Raw genomic sequence first — 20,425 nt, forward strand, 5'->3', positions numbered from 1 at the left:
ATATGTTTGTAACTTTTTTGGTGTTTATACTATTGAACAGCTTGCTTTAATCTTATCTTCCTTATTTGAAAAAAAATGTTTCTTTTTTGTTCAATCACTGTTGCTCTCTGTTATATGCTTATCTCTGTTTCTCTTTTCGCCATTTTTCCTTTTCGAACTCTTTTCCTAATTGTTTTAACAACTTTCTAATCCATTGTTTTTCTTTTTATATCTTTTTCGTTCTCTTTTTGTTTCTTTTTCCTCATTTAGTTTTCTCTTTTTCTTCCTTTTTTTCTCTCTTCAATGTTTTTTTCTTTCTCTTTTCCATTTATACATCAAAATTTCTATCGCTTTTTTTCTCTATCCAGCTCTCTCCTCCATTTTTCTGTTGTTTTTTTTCTTTCTTATTCAAATGTCTCCCTTTTTTTTCTTTTTCCAGATTTCTTTCTGTCTTTCTTTGTCTTTGTCCACAATGATTCTCTTCCTTTCTCCTTTCTCCTATCTCCACTATTTGTATATCTCTTTGTCTCTTCCACAAGTTTCACTCTTTCTCTCTAATTCTCCTCCTTTAATAACTCTCCTTCTGTCTCTCTGCTCCCTGTTTTATACTTTAGACCAGTGTTTCCCAAAGTGTGTTCCGCGCAACCCGTGTTCCGCGATGCATGAATAGGTGCTCCACGAACTGCTGGAATAATTAACAAGTGGGCCACCACATGAATAAATCTCTCTAAAAAAATAAGTATGAGTTCCGCTTAATACTCAGAATGTACAAAATGTTCCGCTAAGGAAAAAATTTGGGAACCACTGCTTTAGACGCTCTGCAAACACAATTCAGCCCTACCAGTTAGGTAGCCAAGCGGTTTTGCACCTTCTCAGCCACACAATGTTTTCTGTTATACAAATTATTAATAATTTTTGAATACGTTTATTTTTAGTTTTGAAAATTCATGTTGCATTTGTATGATTCTAATATATTTTAAGACCAGATTTTATGAGAAGTATTTAATTTCATTGATCATGTTTGGCAACAAAAAGGAATTGGGCACATTTAAAATAGTTTGTTTTGTTTTATTTTGGACATAGTTATTTTGTATAGCTGGCAGCGACGATGTAGACGGATTAATTATCTTATTTTATTGTTGGACTTCGCCTGTGCGGTGCGCAACGTTTTGTCGACGCGTATTTTCGCCGTGGTCCTAATAGCTACGCCGTTTTGGCGTTGGGAGTTATGTCATGTCGATGATATAGAAAACACTTAAGATTTTGTAATATTCATTTTTTATATACGAAAAAAAAAGACATAAATATTAAAGAAGAACAAAAAGAAAAAAAAATAATTTGTAAAAAAAAATAAGAAAAAGTTATAAATTTTTAATGAATAGTGTTAACTAGAGCAAGCGGGGTTGGTAACCAGGATCAAGATGAATAGACAATGAATGAAGCTATTTCCCCCCCCCCCCCCAATCACATACGCATCATCACTTTTAGATATTCGCAGGAATAAAACATTCCTCATACCTGTACTTCCAAGCTAGCACGTTGGTATCACATTTCAGTCTAGATCACGTCTTAGCCTGACTTGACCAACACCACCTCATTTTTTTTATTTTGACAAGTTAGAAAGGGAAACTAACGTCTACAAAACGAAAAGTTTACACGTAAAAAAAAAAGTTCACAAATGTAGCAGATATATGCACATTATTGCACATACACAACAAAAAAAAAGTATATTAATCTTTTACAAGAATATTTCATTTGATTTAAATTATATGTCTACATATTTAGCGCCAAAAAGTCCCATTGTCAAAACGACCACGTCGTCTAAGCGGCGTTGCCCAAAACATCCACCTTCGTTGCCTGTACTGGTTGGAATTAAGTGTTGCCTCTGTTTTACCATAGTCAAAACACACATTTTTAAAATACCTTGACCAATTGGAAGAGTAATTGTCTAATTGAGGGTGTGGTAAGTGTTATACATCATTAAGATGATATTCAATTAAGTTAATCAACGAATGATAATATTTATTACTATATTTTTCTGTCTACTTGTTATGGTGTGTGTGTTGGGTGTGTTTCTATGGTGACGGTGGAAGAGGTCAGCGATTAGTTGTGATGCAACATAGGTGGCATTGTCGTCATTTGATCCTAGTTAGGGGAGACGACTCCAGAAAGTGAGACTGTAAGGTTGTGTTATTGTAGTCACAAGTAGTAAGCTAGATTTTGTTAAAGATATTATTACTTAAGGTAAGACTACTACATTAATTTCATTTTTCAAAAATCATTTCGTTTGTTTAGAAAAGGAAGTTATTCAAGTTATTAAAAGTTTTATTAATTAAGATATATCACGCCTACAACGGTTTAGTTGTCTACCAGCAGTTTGGTGCTACAAGTCAACAACCAGTAACAACACTACTCACACTATTCATTCATGCAATACAACTAGTTGTACTGTAATATTAAAGAAAGATATAACAATTAAACATAAACAGAATTAAACATAGTTTTATCTTATACAACACTTCCACATTATTTTCTTTCACGTTGATATTGTTAAGTACCAGGTGACCGAGCCTCGCTCGGGTGAATAATTTGTTAAGGAAGGATGTATACCCGAAGTAATTTTGGGATAAATTAATTATAGATCTATTTTGCGGCCTATTTTAGTTCACAGACTAAACATTTGAAAAGCACTCCCCATTGATCTCAGACAAAACTCTACTACACTACATTCAAGAATAACTTTAAGAAATATTTGTTTAGAACTTGTTAGATTAGTTAGTCATTTTAACTCTTGTTTTTATGTCTGTTTTCTTATTACAGCACCTTGAGCCTTCATTACGTTTGTCAACAGCATTTTATAAATACAATTATTAGTAATTACTTGTATTGTTTTGTTTGTTTTAGCTGATGAAGGTGTCGTGGTCTTAAGGTAGGTCTACTATTTATGCTTAGTGCATAAATGTCGCCATACAGGTCGAGAATTTTTAGTTTCCCAGACCTGTCGAGACGGAGATCAGCAAGTCAGGGGCAGTCAAACAGAATATGAGGCACGGTTTCCTCTTCTTCCCCGCAGCGGGGACACCGTGAATCAAAATTTGGCCATAGCCGCGAGAAATATGAGCCAACAGGGCAATGGCTTGTCCTGCACTGTGCTATAATAGCCTGCTCAGGCCTGGACAGCCTCCACCACGGGGAAGTGCGGTCAGGGCGCCTCATGCGCTCCCAGACTCCACGGGCTTTTTGGGACTTGTTCCAGCACTCAAACCACTTTTCCATTTCTGTTTTTTGAATTTTAGCCAGGGCTTGATGTGTCACAACCTCATTATGGCAGTGACAAGTGGTCACTAAAACATTGTCCAGGAAAGTCACGGGAAACCTCTGAGTTTACAGAGAGGAAGTGAAATATATTAAAGAAAGCCACCTTTCGATCTTGGTAGAGAGCGGACGTGTAGACCACGCATTCTTCAGATATTAGCTTAGTTATCATGACAGTGGTTGCGTAAGTATTGCTAGAGAGCGGACGTGTGTATTGGATATCTATTCTGTCAGATATTTGGTACCTAACGAGAGAATTGTGTTCAAACTTGGATTATATTTTATTGTAACTACTTGTATAGCTGGAGCTGGATCTTCATATGTATATAGTATGTTTGATGAAACTTCATGTCCACTATATCAAGTCTTACTCAGTGCATTATGCCATTTTACTATGCTGTCCTGTATACATGCCTAAGTTGTTTGAACTTCACTTGAGGATAGGGGTATATCACTACAATACATATTTAGGACCCACGTTACGATCAAAATATATCTCGTGACAATGAGAATGATCCTTTAGTGCTATCAGCTATGGGAAGCTTTTTTTTTTCCTCTTCATGTCTGCCTAGAACGTTAAATGTGCAGAATAATTAATATTTAATTACGTCTAGCACTGCAGATTAAACTAAATTGACAGTCTAATGATGATATGTTTTATATTTATATGTGCAGATCGTATATAGAAATAATTTCCTGTTATTTATGTTTTTAAGACATTCTAAGTCAACTAGTTTATATGGGAATACATTATAGTGGTTTATTGGACAAATCGTACTCATTGACATTCTAAACAAACAAGGGCTTAACTCTATTACTGTATCTCTTTTTTACTCTCTCTCTCTCTCTCTTTCTATCTGCTTTAATTTTTTCTCCCTTTCTGACAAGTCACAAATCAATTATTAAAAAGACAAATATTTAAGATCAATTTCATCTCACAGGGGAATTAATGCAAAATGAATTAATGCAAAAGTCTCAAAAGTTAATTCCCTTATATATTGAGACACAATCAAATTTACTACAACACCAAAGAAAGAAGAATGTCATATAGTGTAATAACAAATATATTTTCCGTCATTGTAAGCGATATAGTACTTATACATTACATCTGTATACTTATATAAGAGGGTTAGAAACTTATGTGTATAGGTCAGGATCCTCTAAAATAAAATAAACAGGATCTTTCTGTACGTTTGGATCTGCCGTAACATGGCCTCCATCGTTACTATAATCATGGTCTATTGTTAAATGTTCACTGTTGTCTGATAAGCCAGCAGGGTCTACAATATCATAAGTTATGTCACATACGTCTTCCAGTTCTTCTGAGACGTTCCCTGATAATGTATTCCCTGTCCGTATCTCTTTATCCGCTTTGGGTTTTCCCTCTACGCTATAAGGGTCTGTGATAAGACGCACTGGCTGACCTAGTTTATTGTATACCCGTTCTGTCATATTCTGATACGGGGTGTCCGATGTTGGAATGTAAGGTTTAGTTTTGTCTCTACATTCTTCGTAGACGGACTCATTGTTATCACCAAACAGCTCAGTTTTGTTTCGCACTGAAGTTGAAACGAATTTTCCTTCAATCTCTTCATAAATTGAATTCACAGAATTATCACTAGGGGCAGTCACTTTGTCAGAAGATTGAATAATGATGGCATTATTAGCGTTAGGTGATGGCATTAGGTAACCAATGTCATCTGTAACGAATGATTTGTCCTTGACCTGATCAGTGAAGTTCAAATATGTCAGATTAATTTCTTCATATTTTTCATCTTTTGGAAAATGTGCATTAGCATCATGACCTAAAGAGTCTGATGTCTCATTTCTCTCGTCAAAATCACTGAGCTTTATTTCATGTCGATGTGTTATATTGTTGTAGACAGGAGGCGATAACGTTTTATTGGAAGATCTTGTAGTAACCAAGCTTCTGTCCTGAGTTGAAGGGCCGGGATTAATGTCAGTTCCAGCATCGCGGTTCTCTTTCTTTCTTTTTCTCTTTCTGATATGCACCGTTGCAGTCACAACAATAGATACAAAGATTAACGTGCCGAACACAGCACATAAAGCTATAATAAGAGTTTTGTCGTTTGAACCCTTACTTTCTACTTTGAGCGACGTAACGTTCGCGGAGGTAAGGAATACCTTGTCATTTGTAGACGTCATCTCATTATTTACACTTGTATTCAATGTCGAGAAAGAATGACCCACTGTGCTAACGCTAGCTTGAGTACTTGTTGCTGCTGTGGTGGGAGTCTCATCGCAAAAGTTGGGATGATAAGCTGCCGTGCTCATCTCTTTGATAAGCCCTTGCTCGACAATGGTGACGTTATTCAAAGCGATGAACCCCACCCTGTAACAAGAATTAACAGTTTCTCTTATTAAAACCACTGTCTTGTTCTCAACACGGTAGGAATACATTTTGGAGCAGGAAATAACAAAGTCATCAGTGGTCCACGAGGTTGTTATGACACAAGTTTTAGGCAAGGAATTAGAGCTGAATGATTCCTTTATTGTTATGAAACTGTGGACAAAGGCGTTTGGTCTTGTCGTGTGGACTAGGACTGCCTCACAGGAGACATTTGGTTCTAGTAAGCAATTTGAAAACCTGTGAAATAATTAATACATACAACATCATCGATTTTACATTGATACAGATTGCATACCATACTTTAATAAGAACTTAGGTAAAAAAAATTGTATTAATGATTTAAGTATGCATATGGATAAATGCAAACGCGAACGCGACATGAAGCTCTTCAAAATCGACACAAGCAGAGGGGAAAAAGTGGCACTGGATATATCCACACGGAGAGCGAGCATAAAGCATATGCGAGCATATGCCATACAGAACAGTAGTAGAAAGAAGGGTGAAATGCAACGGCGACTGGTGATTGACCGCAGCTGAGGATTGGCCTCTTTAGTCACACAAGAAGTTGCAAAGGGAAAAGATCGTAACTCGGGAAGTAAAATGTTTGTAAAAACGTTAAATAATAAACATAGCGCTCTGTAAACACTGCGTGCACCCTTACGAAACTGTCAATAATACCCTCTCTTTACTGCCCCAGCTCAAGGCAGACCTATTACCATGACCATAATCCAAACGCTTTAAGGCGGTACAAAGCAACATAAAAATCACACGATGTTTTTCCTAGGCACTTACTGCTAAGGCTTTTAGGCTCAGCAGCTAAAAGCTGGTGGAAGAATGCTTATGAAACCAGGGGCGACTTTAAGTACGTGAAGACCCCTTGGCTGGATTTTTGTGAAGGCCCGTCAAATTTTTTTCCAAAGCTTTAATAAGGATTCACTTCTCACTGTTGTTAATACGGAGCTGTATTTACTCATTCCTAGCATGCTATAAGAGTACACTTCTTTATCACGACAGTGATGCCAGCCATAAAAATGCCAACTAAACAATATATATATATAGTTAGAAAATATATTTTAAAAAAAAAGTAAATGCCAACTAAACAATATATATATAGTTAGAAAATATATTTAAAATAAAAAAGTAAATGCCAACTAAACAATATATATATAGTTAGAAAATATATTTAAAAAAAAAAAGTAAATGCCAACTAAACAATATATATATAGCTAGAAAATATATTTAAAAAAAAAAAGTAAATGCCAACTAAACAATATATATATAGTTAGAAAATATATTAAAAAAAAAAAAGTAAACAAAAAAGTTTTTTGGCCCTTCGAAATTCGGATATATATTTTTTTTATTTTGTGGAGGCTTAGTTCTTATGGAGGTCTAGGGAGTTTAGCCTCGCCAGAACTCCCTTAAATCCGACACCGCGTGCAACGATAACCAGGCTAAAAAGGCGTCCTAGTGGAAATGATGGTTAGAGGAGGTTACTAGGCCAATAGGGAAGCACCGCAAGATTCTCGTTCACAGTTCACGTTTTATTAATGAAATAAATTAGGTTCATATTCAGAGGCGTAGCTAAGGTGGGGGAGCATTTTAAAATTCCCCCCCGGGCCCCCACTTGATGGGGGCTCCCAAAAAAGTGTTGTTTTTTTCATTAAATATTACGTATAATGCACGGGCCCCCAAAGAGGTCAAGCTCCGGGACCCCCAAATAAGGGCAAATTCCTAGCTACGCCTATGTTCGTGTTCTTCAAAATTTTAATATTAATTCTTTCTTCTAAGTCACTGCCATCTTCAATGACTCAAAGCATAAATGTTTTAAATTTAAAATCTAAAAATAGAAATACATAACTAAAGATTTGATATATTTACTCGTGGAGACAGTTGCTTCCTACGTTCACATTCATTTCAGTGCTGCGAAGTGAGAAAGCTACGGATGTACTTTGGTCATGACAAGCGAAGGATGGTCTCACTCTGGTGCACAGTGAAAGCAAGTAGACGAAGTTAATCAGTGTAGTCATTCTTGAAACGACATTGTTGAGGACTTAGAGTTCAAATCTTTCACGTCCTGTAAATAGGGTCATAAATGAAGTAAATAAAACAAATTAATTACGTTAAACTTTTTGTTGTCTCTTATATTATTTTCTTGCTATAAGAAAGTAAAGTTCCCATTTCAGACTTTGCGGTCTATAGATGATGTTAGGTCATCTGTTTCTGGGGGACACGGTTGACGAGGGCGAATTGTTATATATGGTGTCGCACTAGCACAGAATGGCTTCGTTGCAACATAATACGAAAATATTGCTTCGCACAAATAGGTTGAAACAGAAAAACAAAACAAAACATAAAAAAATACTTTCTAAAAAGACAAAATCTCCTTTGCAAAACTTACAGAGTGAATTTTTTTCTGTTAATAACTAATGAATGTTAGAATAAAAAAGATTCGAAATTTTTTATCCCGCCTTATGCCCCCCCCCCCCACACCTTTCTAAGAAAGAATCCTTGTTAAGCGAAAAATTATAAATGTAAAACTAGAGATTTTCTAGTGTGGTCAACGAGCTAGTAATAATTTTCTCTGCGATATACATAAAGTTTTAATTTTCTTGAAAAAATCGTTAGAGCCGTTTTCGAGAATAGCTTCCACCCACCCACATTCCATGAAGATACGAATTTAATAGACGTATTGTAAAATCGATAGTAACTTGTTGAAAAAATATTGTGGTACTCTTCACAAAAAAAAAACTCGACCAGAAATCATTTAATGATTATTTTTTATTGTATATTTGTTTTCAAATTAGAGTCAAAATTTACATCAGTTCAAAATTATAAAATTTATTTTCCTATCAAGAAAAACTAATAAAAATCTTTTATCCCGCATCTACTTGATGATTAATTTACGTGGTGGCTAATAGTTAATTATTCCAGTTGCTCTTGGAACACCTATTTGGACTCGCGAAACTTTAGGGTTCCGCGGAACACAGTTTGGGAAACACTGATCTAATACAAAAGAATGAATATTTTAGATAAACTAAATCCTTTTTTCAACAAGTCTAATGCGATTTTAGAGATTTATCTTTTCCTTATGTAATACATTCCTATTATTCCTTAGTCAATTTAATATTTGTTTATTTCAAGGTGCTTACCTTCAGCAGTATTCATAACATCCAGACCTAGGCTACGTGGTACTATAGAATGAATCATTCATTGCGTTATCCTCAATGTGCAATCAGAATATAAATGTATTAAAACGCGTTCTATTCACACTACATTACATTCAGCATGCTGACTATGTTATGTGCATTATGTTTTGCATGTTAACAATTTTTGAAAGTAGGTATTATATTACAGCATATATTCATTTTAGCTATCAGCAAACTATTGTGTAAATCCTACATGCTAATGTTATCAAACCTCTAGTCTACTATTTACCAAACACACACACTTGAAGTCGAGCTTAGAACCAAAACGTTTTATCTGTCATGTGATAATATTAAACATATTTGATCATATACGTAACATTTTATTCGTTATCGACATAAAAAGTGAGGGCTCGGTTCTTATCTCTTGTCAGTTATTTCTTATTCTCTGGTCTTGTTTTGTCTTCCCTAACCTATCGCAGGATTTAGGCTTTCCTATAGTCATCACAAGCTTAAGCTAAGGGCCCTTCAAAACAAAGATCCATTTACTTTGTTATGAATAATAATGATATGAATTTTAAAAAAAAATAATTATTATTAAACTATCTATTTACTTTTCTTTTATCTATATACTTAATTGTGTACCTGTTAAACTTTCTAGGTATCCGAAAATTATCTGGGCTTCTATATGGTCCCATATCATAAATATCTAAAGGCCTTATTAAGTGTAAACCTGGTCCTCCACCAACCCCATGACGTCACGCTTTGCACTTTCATTACAGGACATGGAAAGCACTACTGTGTTAATCAATAGAGATGCTAGTATACTATGGAAGGTTATCATAATGTAAGAGCTAGTAAATACATTAGGAAGATAGTTTAAAGGTCAAGGTTATGCTTATAAATGCTGCAGAAGAAGCAAATGAATGTCTGGCCAAGGAAAGGACTGAACTGGCTGGTCTCAAGAGGACACTTAATTCTGTGCAGGAATGTAATGGCTGAGAAGGTGATCATTATAATGAGTGTTATCACTTCCGGGTCAAGTAAAGGGGATATCTAAAAAATAATTTTTTCATTAACAAATTTTTAAACAAAGTCAATGCTGAAAACAGTATTTAAATTATCCTGCACACCTATAAAGGACCTCATTCACCAATCGTAAACAAACTACATTTTGCCACGTGGTTCTCTATATCTTCTATACAAATTACGCAATCCATAAAGGATGTCACGTGATATGTAATTTTCATTGTTTTATCAATATCATCACGTGGCTAAATGTTGTTTGTTTACGATTGGTGAATGAGGTCCATTGTGTGTTAAATAATAGATTAATCTTGCCACAAGGTATCCGCTAACTTAAAGTGTGGTCGCATAATCCCATCCAATTTAAGTAGTAAGTTAAGTACCCCTTTTAAATCTTGCGATCTATCAGGCAGATGATGGCTGACCGTCAACGAGTGTGTCATGTAGCCAGCAGAACGAGCAACGGCCTGTTAGGCACCTACTTTATACTATTAGTTATTTAGCGACGCACCATAGAAGACGTATATTGAACGGGACTAGTGACGTTTGGGATATTTTGGGTTAGAGACTGAAAAATCAGTTAGCGATAGAATTCTCTAGACGTGTTTAGTTGACAGAGACTTTTACTGTGGCCTTTTCTTGGAATAAATATCTTATGAATTGTTCATCAGTGTTGACCACATCTCTTCACTAGTTAAAACCGATGTCTTGTTTATTCTGTAATGTTGATCAACTACATTGAATATATCCGAACAATAAAACAAACGCTTGCTGAGTAATTGATTAAAGTCTAACAATCATCTATAGTTGATCTCAAGGCAGTCTGAACAAGGCCATCACGGGCCTTTACTTTCCCCTACAAACTTCACGTATCCAATAGAGATGGGATGACTCAGAGACGTCGTAAAAATCAAAGTCATTTCATTCATTCACTAATTCCCCGTTCACTTAATCATTGTTTACGAAACTCTGAGAATGAGCTCTGCCAGCTCCGTTAAATGTTTAAAATTGTATACTACTCTATAGAAGCTCAGTCTTCAAAATTATTTTCACCGAATCGAAAAAGTTAAACAAAGTTAACAAGAATTTAATTAAATCTATTCATTAAGCAACTGTAATTATATCTATCACATTTACCTTTCTCGATGAAAGATCCAGATCTGGGTACTGTTTAGATTGACGTCAGGTGCATATCGACAGGTCGGGAGTGCATGTTTGAAAAGCATCGAAGACTTAAACTAAATCGAATGTTCGGATAAAAAAATCTTTAAAATAAAAACTATTTAATAAGTATTTTACTAAATGAATTATTTAATAAATAAAAAAAAATCATTGTGTTCATTTTTAGTAGATATAAAATATCCAATGCACCAGAACTTTGATAAACTTTGTTAAAATATAAAGATATCTAAACTTCAGTATACCAACTAAACTATTAGCACATGTTCCTTCTTGGGACCACTAAAAATCACAACAAAAAAAAATTCCTGTATTTATTAAATGATGTCTGAAATGTGTTTTTACATTAAATATTGTGCCATTTTCACATGACATGATGTCTAATGTCAAAATGCAGGAGCATCTAAAGAGGTCAAGCACCCGGGCCCCAAATCCCTACGCCACAGCATCTATTCCTTCATCTCTCTGGTAGTCATCCGTACATTCACGAAGGACAATTTCAATTCTTCATTCCTTTCAGACCAATTTTAGGCAATATCTGTTTTCATTCTGTGAGACTCGACTTAGTATAAAATATTTTTATACGAAATCAATATCGTCATTGAAAACCTTGGTTTGCTATTGAATCCTTGGCATTTCAGGCTTTGAACGTATACCTTACTGAAGGATAGTTTTCACTAAATCCCAAAAAACTCAAGGACAAAGTAGATTGCAAATAACTGGGCCAATAATAAATAAAATACAAAACAAATAATTGCCAATGTAATTAAAAAAAATAATTTAAAATAATAGAAAGACGCAAATTTAATTACAACGTTGTATTCTTTGATAAGGTTAGAGAAAGTCACGTGGATTTTTTTTTAAAGTATCATTTAGCATTGTTTGCTTTCATCAGAAAGTCAGAAGCACGTGGTTAAGTGTCGATATATATATAATAATAAGTAGGTCAGGTCATTGAACTGTGTGGTTGTCTGTAATTTATACGACGAACTTATTATCAACAAACTTATCATTATCAAACTTATCCTTATCAAACCTATCATTGCCAAACTTATCATTATCAAACTTATCATTATCAAACTTATCATTATCAAACTTATCATTATCAAACTTATCGTTATCAAACGTATCATTATCAAACTTATCATAGAAGATGAGCACGTCTGTAAGACTCTACACATTTTTTTGGTACCATAATTAGACTGTCATAGCTACTAGTCAGCAATTTGTGACTCGCACAGTGACCTTCTGGTGTTATAAGGTCAAATTTCAAGAGGTTTGAGTGGGTTTAATTGTTTCGTTACTGGATGATATTAATATCACTTTAGTTTTGAAATTACTTTCCATTTTGTTCAGAATGTTGACAAACAAAGCCGTTAAAACCACAGTTTACTAAACATAAACACCGTTGCTTTGTACATATTGACAAATGATCAGGTAAGAATGTTAAACAATAGACTCTAAAACCTTTTGCATTTATAAATACTTGTACAGCTCAGCGGCTAACTCGTCAGCCTTCCTTCATCAAGGCTCGATACTCCCGAGTTTTGATTCAGAATCGAGCAACATAAAAAAAAAAAAAAAGTCGATTTTGAAAATACAGCGCAGAAACCTTCTACCAGATAAACTCCAACTGATCCACAAAAGTGATTGGACCAAAGCGCAATGTGCATTCTATAAACATGAAACTGCTAACCAAAAAAATATCTCGAATCGTTTTTATTTATTATTGTTATTATGAATATAACATTTGGGGACTGCTCTACAGACTCTAAAAAAAGGATGCAATTTCACTTGATATAATTTTTTTGTAAGTATTTTTTTGTTACTTTTACTTGTCATTCAATGTATTTAACTCTATGTGTTTATTGCACTAGGCCTTAGATATGAATGACGGAATAATCCAGTTTCTGCTTCATACATTAACTTTGTTTGATATCATTGCCAACTCTCAGCCGTCCACACCAGCTTTAATGAGGCTATCTAAGTCGGCAGAATCTGAGGAGTATGTCACTATTCTACTTTACCAATCTAGTGCGTTAAAGTTAGTATTTCTTTTTTTTTTTTTATTAACTCAAATAACGTTTATAATGGCGTATTTTTATTTAACATTTTATTAGCGGCCCCCGAAAGGTGAAAAGATGCTATTAGTTTTGTGTGGCTTGTCTGTCCGTCCGACGGTCCCGTGTAGATCTCGTAAACTAGAAAAGGTATTGAAAATCCGACATCATGATATTTTAGACCATTCAAAGTTCTGATGCAACGGCTACTTTTTTTCTTTTCTGAAAGAAAATAAAAATTAAAATCAATTATGCAAGTTGTTTTTTCATAAAAATACACCATTTTTACAACAATTCAATATTAAAACAAACTCGGGAGGCTATTTAGTAAGGGAGATTGCTTGTACCACATTTATGCAAAAGGTTTTAGATTTTGTCAAAAAAAAAATTCTTTAACACATGTAATGCTAAGTTAAGTAAGTTCTGTCATACTAACTATTATATTTACAAAAAAAAAAAATTTACTTTTTTTAAAGAGAAAAAAAAAATTAATATGCATATAAGTGGAACATAATTAAAATCAACGATTACTATGTAGTCTTTCGTATCATCGCGTGAGCTGCAGTAGAACACCACAAACGGAAAGAACCAAACTAAAGGATTTTTTTAATTTTTTTTTACGAAGTTTTTTCTTGAGACTTTGAATAAGTTATTGACCCTTTACAAAAGAAGTAGATAATTAGATAATCATTATATGACATCAGTTTGGCCAGTCTAGCTTCAGCTTCATTTTCACCTATGCCTTGGTCTGCTAGACCGTTGGGGCACCACACAGGATCTGTCGACCTTCTTTCTCCATTCTTCTCTGTCATTTGCCTTAGATAAAATTTCATTATGATATTCTTTCTGAAAATATTGAAACCTGCCTTTTTACCTGCCTGGATAGACCACTTCGGGGGCCGATTTGAGTTTGTGTTTCCACACAAACTGTCTTTTTAACCATGTTACAATTCCTTTTATCATCTTGCAAAACTCTTCTTAGGCTAATCCTGGAACCTGAACACGGATTTTGAAAACGGCTCTACAATTTTTTTTTTAAATTTGAAAGCTTATGTATATCTTTGGGAAAAGAATTTCTAGCTTAGCGGCTACAAAAGGATAACTCTAGTTTGACCGTTATAATTTTTAAAAATTATTAAAATTAAATATGATCTGCAGATCTAGACGATTTATAACTTGAACACACATTAGTGGAAATTCCCGATTATGATCACTAAAAAGTGAAGAAATCGACGTTTAGGAACATGTTGCGCAATATCTGACTCTCATGTAAAAAAAATCAGCCTAGACTACAGTCTTGTTACAACGTTAATAAACTCACTCTGTCTGTCTGGTAAAAAGTACACTTCCAAAATATGTCACACACACAAACTCGGATCAAGCTGAAATTTTGAACACAAGAATCAACTTAAAAAATAACCAATTAGTTAATTAACTATTGGTAATTAATTCTTTTGTTTGGTATCTCGAACATGGGTAACAAAGTTGTGGTACAAGATGAATTAGTCCACTTTATAGGTCGTTGTTTAAGTCTTAGTGAACACAAACATGAAAAGTAGGACGAGACTATAGAAACAACAGATCACTATACATCAGCTCTCCAATAGCAAAGTGGTTACCGTGTTGGCTTGAGAAGCCTGAGAAAGCTTGAGTTCAAATTCAGGTCGTTCCCTTTTTTTTATTATTTCTATAAATGCTTATTTATTGTTAGACTTGATCTAATACAAATCTAATTACATGACTGATCCAAACTAATTGATACAAGTAGGCTTAATATAAACTTATTTTTTTTAATATATATTTTTTAAATTTTCTTGTTATGTTCTAAATTTGGATCTATATCACCAAAGTAGAATCTTCTATACTATATCTGTAATTACTAACTAGATTCATTATTCTAGTCTCAACTTTTTTTTTTTTACTGTTATCATTTCTGGATCAGTATCACCGAACATGCGCCTAATTGTTCAACTTTTTAAAATCTTTGATTAAAAAGTTGCTAATTAATCACTTTTACAAGATAAATAACTTAAACACAATTAGTTCAAAAGTGAAGTAGCAATAATACGTAAAACTCTGAACATTATATTGTAAATACAAAAACACAACGTAATGAAATATTCAAAAACAGATAAAGATAATGGCATATGCTAAGAAACAATTGTACAAGTGTTCCATCCTCCATAGTGTCGTCAGAGGATGGAACGGGTTGCCTGAATCTTGTCGGCATCGAAGGCTCCATTATCTCAATGACCGTTGTAATGGATTTTATCCAAATGACTGGTGTGGATCGGGAACTTATCAACCCAAGTCCTGTAAGAAAAGTTCCACTGTGTCAATTTTTGGGTCGTGCCATATAGGTGTCGCACGTCCCCCGTTCCTGGACCCCGATCGCTACAAGCGGACGGTGGCTACGCAGACCATGGGGAATTTCTTCCTTTTCCTATTTTGTAACCGCCCAAATATCGTGCAAGGGCCAGCACTCCAGCCGCGGGTCTCTTGAAGGCGTGGCAGATTCGTTAGACTAGAATGTGAAGTGCAGTCTCTATCCTCACCCTGGAGGAGATACAAATAAATCGATCATGGAATTAATTTGCAAAAGATATAAAAGTAATGTCTTCGATTCCAAAGTTTAAGGATGAGTGCAGTGTTTCAGTATCTATTGTTATTATAACAATTTTTAGTCGACTATTTAGCTCTATACACAAACCGTATTTCCCCTTACTAAATATATAGCTGTATATGTGTAGCCTTTTTTTTTACAATTTCTCTATTTATCTAATAAACTCTTGGGATCGTGTGGAACATAGGTGCACACGAATATAAAAAATGGCTTTAACGATTTTTCCTTCAAATTTGACAGTTGATGTATTACTAGCTAATTGGTCGCATTGGGAAAACTGTAGTTTGACCGTTATAATTCTCCAAAGTCGGCCTATATTAAAAAAAACACTAGTTTAATTTGGCAAGATGTCTTAACACTCTTTATCTTATTCAGACATACGTCAGTGGGTTTAATAAATAAAAAGATGTTCAAGAACATTTTTCACACCGTCTTGTCAGTATGGATCTATAGGCCTGTCCTATGAGAATTCGAAATATTCTGAGTAGATTTATACATTCGCTTAACCAGGATTTTTTGTTTCGTAGGAAACAAAAGTTGGAAGGGAGTAAAAATGTTTCATTTTCGTTTAAATCTATCATTCATTACCTATTAAGAGTATAATAATCGCAAATAGACGTCCAAGAATATTTTGCCCGTACCGTCTTAGAAATATGAATCTGTTGTACTATCATTGGAATTTTATAAACTCTGAATAGATTTATAGGCCTACATTAACGCGGCCATTGTTTTTTTTTTTCGGGAATGGTATTTGGAAGGGATAAAAAAAGGTTTCATATTTTAATTTTTAAAGCTATCCTTTATTTGTTATTAAGAGCAAAATAATCGCTCGTATAAAGGTTGTTCAGATGTATAAAGTAACAATGGCTTTTTTTATTTTAATTTTTTTAAAATATTTTACTAGCTGTTTTTATAATATTTTTATCGATAAATACTTTTATTATATTAGTGTCTCATTACGCAATTCTTTGACATTTACAGATTTTATACATGTATGAACAGCTCAGATACCTGCACTCTGTACTTAAGTCCATCTGAAAATACAACCTACATAGCGAATGCAGTGAAATCAGAATCCGCGTTTAAACAATACTGCCCGGCCTATGTGTGCAGATTTAAACAACTGATACATTTTGAAAGTTTTAATGGTAGTTCCTATTGGCACAAAGTGCTATGCGAACAGAAGAGCACCGACCATGTATGTACTTGTGGGAACACTTCATTCCTAATTGACTGGCAGAACCAAGAAGAATATTTTAGCAACAGAGACGAAAGATTTGCGTTTGAAAACAAAACCTTCTGCTCACCATATAAAACAGCAGACGACAATAACTTTGTTGTTGTTGGAATTCTAGTATTCGCAGCATGTATCGTATCACTTGTACTCATAGTGATTTGTCTGGTTCGATACAGAAACTACATTGACGATATGAAACGGAAAGTGGTCCAGGATAATAGTAAAAATATTGAAATTGTTGAGAGTGGGAAAGCAAGTCCTAACGAATATTCAGGAGCAGAAGTAAACAACGTCTACACGAGCCTGAGGGCGGAAGTGAAAAACTTTCAGCATGACTACGAGTTGTTACCCTTATCAAACGTTCAAAAATCACAGAGCGTTGTGGGCGACTGTGTTCTGAAATCGTCACTGAATTCGGTAGACATAACAGAAAGCAAAAGCACAATACAGATTACTCCCCTTACATCTGGAACAACAGGAGTGTACTCGCTAGCCAAAGTTGTGTTACATGAGTAATAATTCTGTGGGCTATGGATTCTTTAATAAGTAAAAATAAGAACAAGTAACCTATTTTTTGGTGTATGTACAGACCGCTACATGTGGACTTTATAGATCAAGAATGTCGTGATAGTGTGTTTGTGTTGTGACTAGTATGTGTAGTGTGTGTGTGACTGTGTATGGACAAGCTAGTTGACCTTTATTGTTGGTATTTGGGTGAGTGAATAGCTAATAAAATTACTATTATTATAGCTTTTATATAGCGCTACTTTCATGCTTATAGCATGCTCAGAGCGCTTTTGGTCCAATCTCTTATGTGGACCAGTTGGGGGGGGGGAAGGGGATATCTAGGAGTTGGTTTTCCTTGCTGCCTTTAGGCGCTCAGTAAACACAACTCTGCCCGAGTCGGGTGTCGAACCTCGAGCCCCCTTCTAGGTAGCCAAGCCAAGCCAAGTTCAAGCGCACTTGGCTTCTCGACGTAAGATATGACAGGCCAGCCTTGGATAATTGAAGGCACTAGCGTAGGTGAAGTGAATTTGGTGGCCTCAAATGAAATGAAAATAAAAAGAAAGAAAAAGTATTCAAAACCTGGCTGTGTCTATATCTAAATCTACAAATATCTCAAATTCGTTTATCGCTATTTCTATATCAGAGACAGAGCTAGTCTAGTAAGCATGGTGCTTTAAAGTTTATTTTTAGTTTTGTACTAAATGAAATAGAATATCAGAGTAATTAAGTGCATTATAAATATTTATAAAGTCTTTTTTAGTGTGTATTGTACAAGGTATCTAATATATCGTGTCAGATGGACTGACTCCACCAGCCGCAACCGCTGGAATTTAATGGCAAAGTAGATGGCTTTATGAAAAGTAAAGGCAGTTGGTCGTTGTGCTGGCCACATAACAGCGTTGTCAACCGTCGGCCACAGAAACAGAGACCTTTGCGTCATCTGCCCTAAATTTCGCAAGGTCTGAAATGGATACTCTAATTTTTTTTAAAAAATTCCTTTTTGCATGAGAACAGACATAATGTTTAAATAAAGTAATGAGCGTAGCGGCAGAACTATAGGATATTTTATGTAGAGTATTAATACCCCTATGGACGCCAATTACGGTCCGCTACCCCTGTCAGACTCGCCACCTACCGTCATCTCGGTACGCCACTGCCTGGCAACAACTCTATCCACTACCTATCGAGGAAAAAAAAAACACTACATTAAGACAACAGTACTTATGTGTCAACAGTTTGTCTAACAAGGAAGTAATTTCTATCATGAAACACTTGAGCCAAAACAATGCAAGTATCGTCATTTTGTTATGCATTGTCTACTGACTACAGATGTAATACGCTTGTTTAACAGCATGTTAGGTCAACACGGAAGTCGTCGGGTTAACACACTGGCCTACTTCAGTTGTATACATATTTAATTGTAAAAAGTAATCATAAATACTGTGTTCCCTTGACCTTTGTGTGAGATGCTATCTAAGACATCCCACGAAAGTCAAATTTAATTTTATCTACGTACACTATATTTTGTTACAATGGATATCCACTAACACTTTAAACTCCTAAATTAACACTTCCATCTCCCTATACATCTTTCTATTTTCTTTTAAAACACTCCTATGCTCTGTAAGAATTGACAATAGTGTCAGACAGCATTATAATGTCGTATTACTGTATAAAAAATGATATGAAAAGTAATTAGTATAGGATGAACATTTTAGTGTTAGAATTAATATTTGACTATTATCTCATAGTTGAAAAATAAAGTTTGTGACTGTAATGCAATATTTAAAATAAAAATAAGATAAGATATTTTTTATTGATCCTATCAAATGCAAACTCAGTTTGACTATAATTGACCACCTCAGCGTAACAACAGTAACATTAACAATATAGATGCAAATACGAACAACATTCACACACGAAACACATACACACTCACAACCAGCGCTTTATGAATTAGACTTCAATGTATTCCTCGATGACGACTGATGACCTTGTAACACGAAAGTGGGATGAAGGAGTTTTTAAATCTTTCTGTTTTAGTCCTAATGGAAAGAAAAGACCAGTTCAGATCTGATGTAACATTGGTTTAATGTCTTTGAAAATCGTGTGTGACAATTTATGCAATATTTATAAAATATCTACATCCGGCGGCCTCGGGAAAACCTGTGGAGTTAAAATCACTTAGCTAAAAACTTAGTTACTTCCTTAGTTAATCACTTAGTTAGTCACTAAGCTAATCACTTAGTTAATCCCTTAGTTAGTCACTTAGTGAATCACTTAGTTAATCATTGAGTTAATTCCTTAGTTAATCCCTTAGTTAGTCATTAAGCTAATCACTTAGTGAATCACTTAGTTAATCACTGAGTTAATTCCTTAGTTAATTCCTTAGTTAATTCCTTAGTTAGTCACTTAGCTAATCACTTAGTGAATCACTTAGTTAATCACTGAGTTAATTCCTTAGTTAATCCCTTAGTTAGTCACTTAGCTAATCACTTAGCTAATCACTTATTTAATAACTTACTTAATCACTGAGTTTTATTGTCTACAACTCTTTTTTCTTGGGGTGGGGAAATGGAAAGGGTTTAGTAAATATCTGACATCGCCATTTAGTCAGATGTTGGCTGCCCGCCGTTCACATGCACCATTAGATCGGCATGAAGTACGAAAAGAAAAACAACTCTACCATTATTTTACATAAATTGCACCTGGCATTCTCCCGAGTTATCCCCCTTTCACTGTCCTCACTAATTAGATTTTTTGTAAAATCGTTGTTAAATAGGATTCTAGAGAGCAAGAGAGAAGTTCAATCTGTAATAAAAAGTAATAGTTACTATGAAGTTTTTTTAAATTTATTTTGAGGTATACAATAAGATGGTTTGGAAGCTTTTGCGTTCATTTCAACATACACATTCACGAATACATAGGCTCGTGCCCAGAGGACGAAAGAGGAAGGCAAAACCTTTTAAAGGAGGACATAACAAA

General features: G+C 34.6%; 2 protein-coding genes and 1 long non-coding RNA gene across 4 annotated transcripts; 1 reads left to right on the plus strand and 2 right to left on the minus strand.

The window, feature by feature from the left end:
• Positions 1–4,111: 4,111 nt before the first annotated feature.
• On the minus strand, positions 4,112–9,175 carry LOC106059580 (uncharacterized). Its single transcript, XM_056004940.1, has 3 exons — positions 8,815–9,175; positions 7,544–7,739; positions 4,112–5,902 (listed from the first exon to the last, which is right to left on the minus strand). The coding sequence occupies exons 2-3, from the start codon at positions 7,690–7,692 to the stop codon at positions 4,432–4,434; spliced, it is 1,620 nt and encodes a 539-aa protein (XP_055860915.1). The 5' UTR covers positions 7,693–7,739; positions 8,815–9,175; the 3' UTR covers positions 4,112–4,431.
• A 3,126-nt stretch (positions 9,176–12,301) lies between these two features.
• On the plus strand, positions 12,302–20,093 carry LOC129921841 (uncharacterized). 2 transcript variants are annotated; one of them, XM_056004994.1, is made up of 3 exons: positions 12,307–12,450; positions 12,891–13,057; positions 16,678–20,093. In XM_056004994.1, the coding sequence occupies exons 2-3, from the start codon at positions 12,900–12,902 to the stop codon at positions 17,447–17,449; spliced, it is 930 nt and encodes a 309-aa protein (XP_055860969.1). In that variant the 5' UTR covers positions 12,307–12,450; positions 12,891–12,899; the 3' UTR covers positions 17,450–20,093. The 2 variants fall into 2 exon arrangements, with proteins under 2 accessions (XP_055860970.1, XP_055860969.1); XM_056004995.1 differs by lacking the exon at positions 12,891–13,057 and having other exon boundaries at positions 12,302–12,450.
• Positions 15,117–16,840, minus strand: LOC129921842 (uncharacterized). The gene is made up of 2 exons (XR_008773826.1): positions 16,708–16,840; positions 15,117–15,629 (listed from the first exon to the last, which is right to left on the minus strand). It is a non-coding gene; the product is annotated as an uncharacterized LOC129921842 (long non-coding RNA).
• Positions 20,094–20,425: the final 332 nt, after the last annotated feature.

This window comes from Biomphalaria glabrata, chromosome 11 (genome assembly GCF_947242115.1).
Source record: "Biomphalaria glabrata chromosome 11, xgBioGlab47.1, whole genome shotgun sequence".
Taxonomy (NCBI): domain Eukaryota; kingdom Metazoa; phylum Mollusca; class Gastropoda; family Planorbidae; genus Biomphalaria; species Biomphalaria glabrata.

Excerpts from the sequence above, each read along its gene's own strand:
- LOC106059580 (XM_056004940.1), bottom strand. The coding sequence starts at position 7,692 with ATGACTACACTGATTAACTTCGTCTACTTGCTTTCACTGTGCACCAGA. Across the intron at positions 5,903-7,543 it reads GGAAGCAACTGTCTCCACGA|GTTTTCAAATTGCTTACTAG; the intron begins GTAAATATATCA and ends ATTATTTCACAG.
- LOC129921841 (XM_056004994.1), top strand. The coding sequence starts at position 12,900 with ATGAATGACGGAATAATCCAGTTTCTGCTTCATACATTAACTTTGTTT. Across the intron at positions 13,058-16,677 it reads TACCAATCTAGTGCGTTAAA|ATTTTATACATGTATGAACA; the intron begins GTTAGTATTTCT and ends TGACATTTACAG.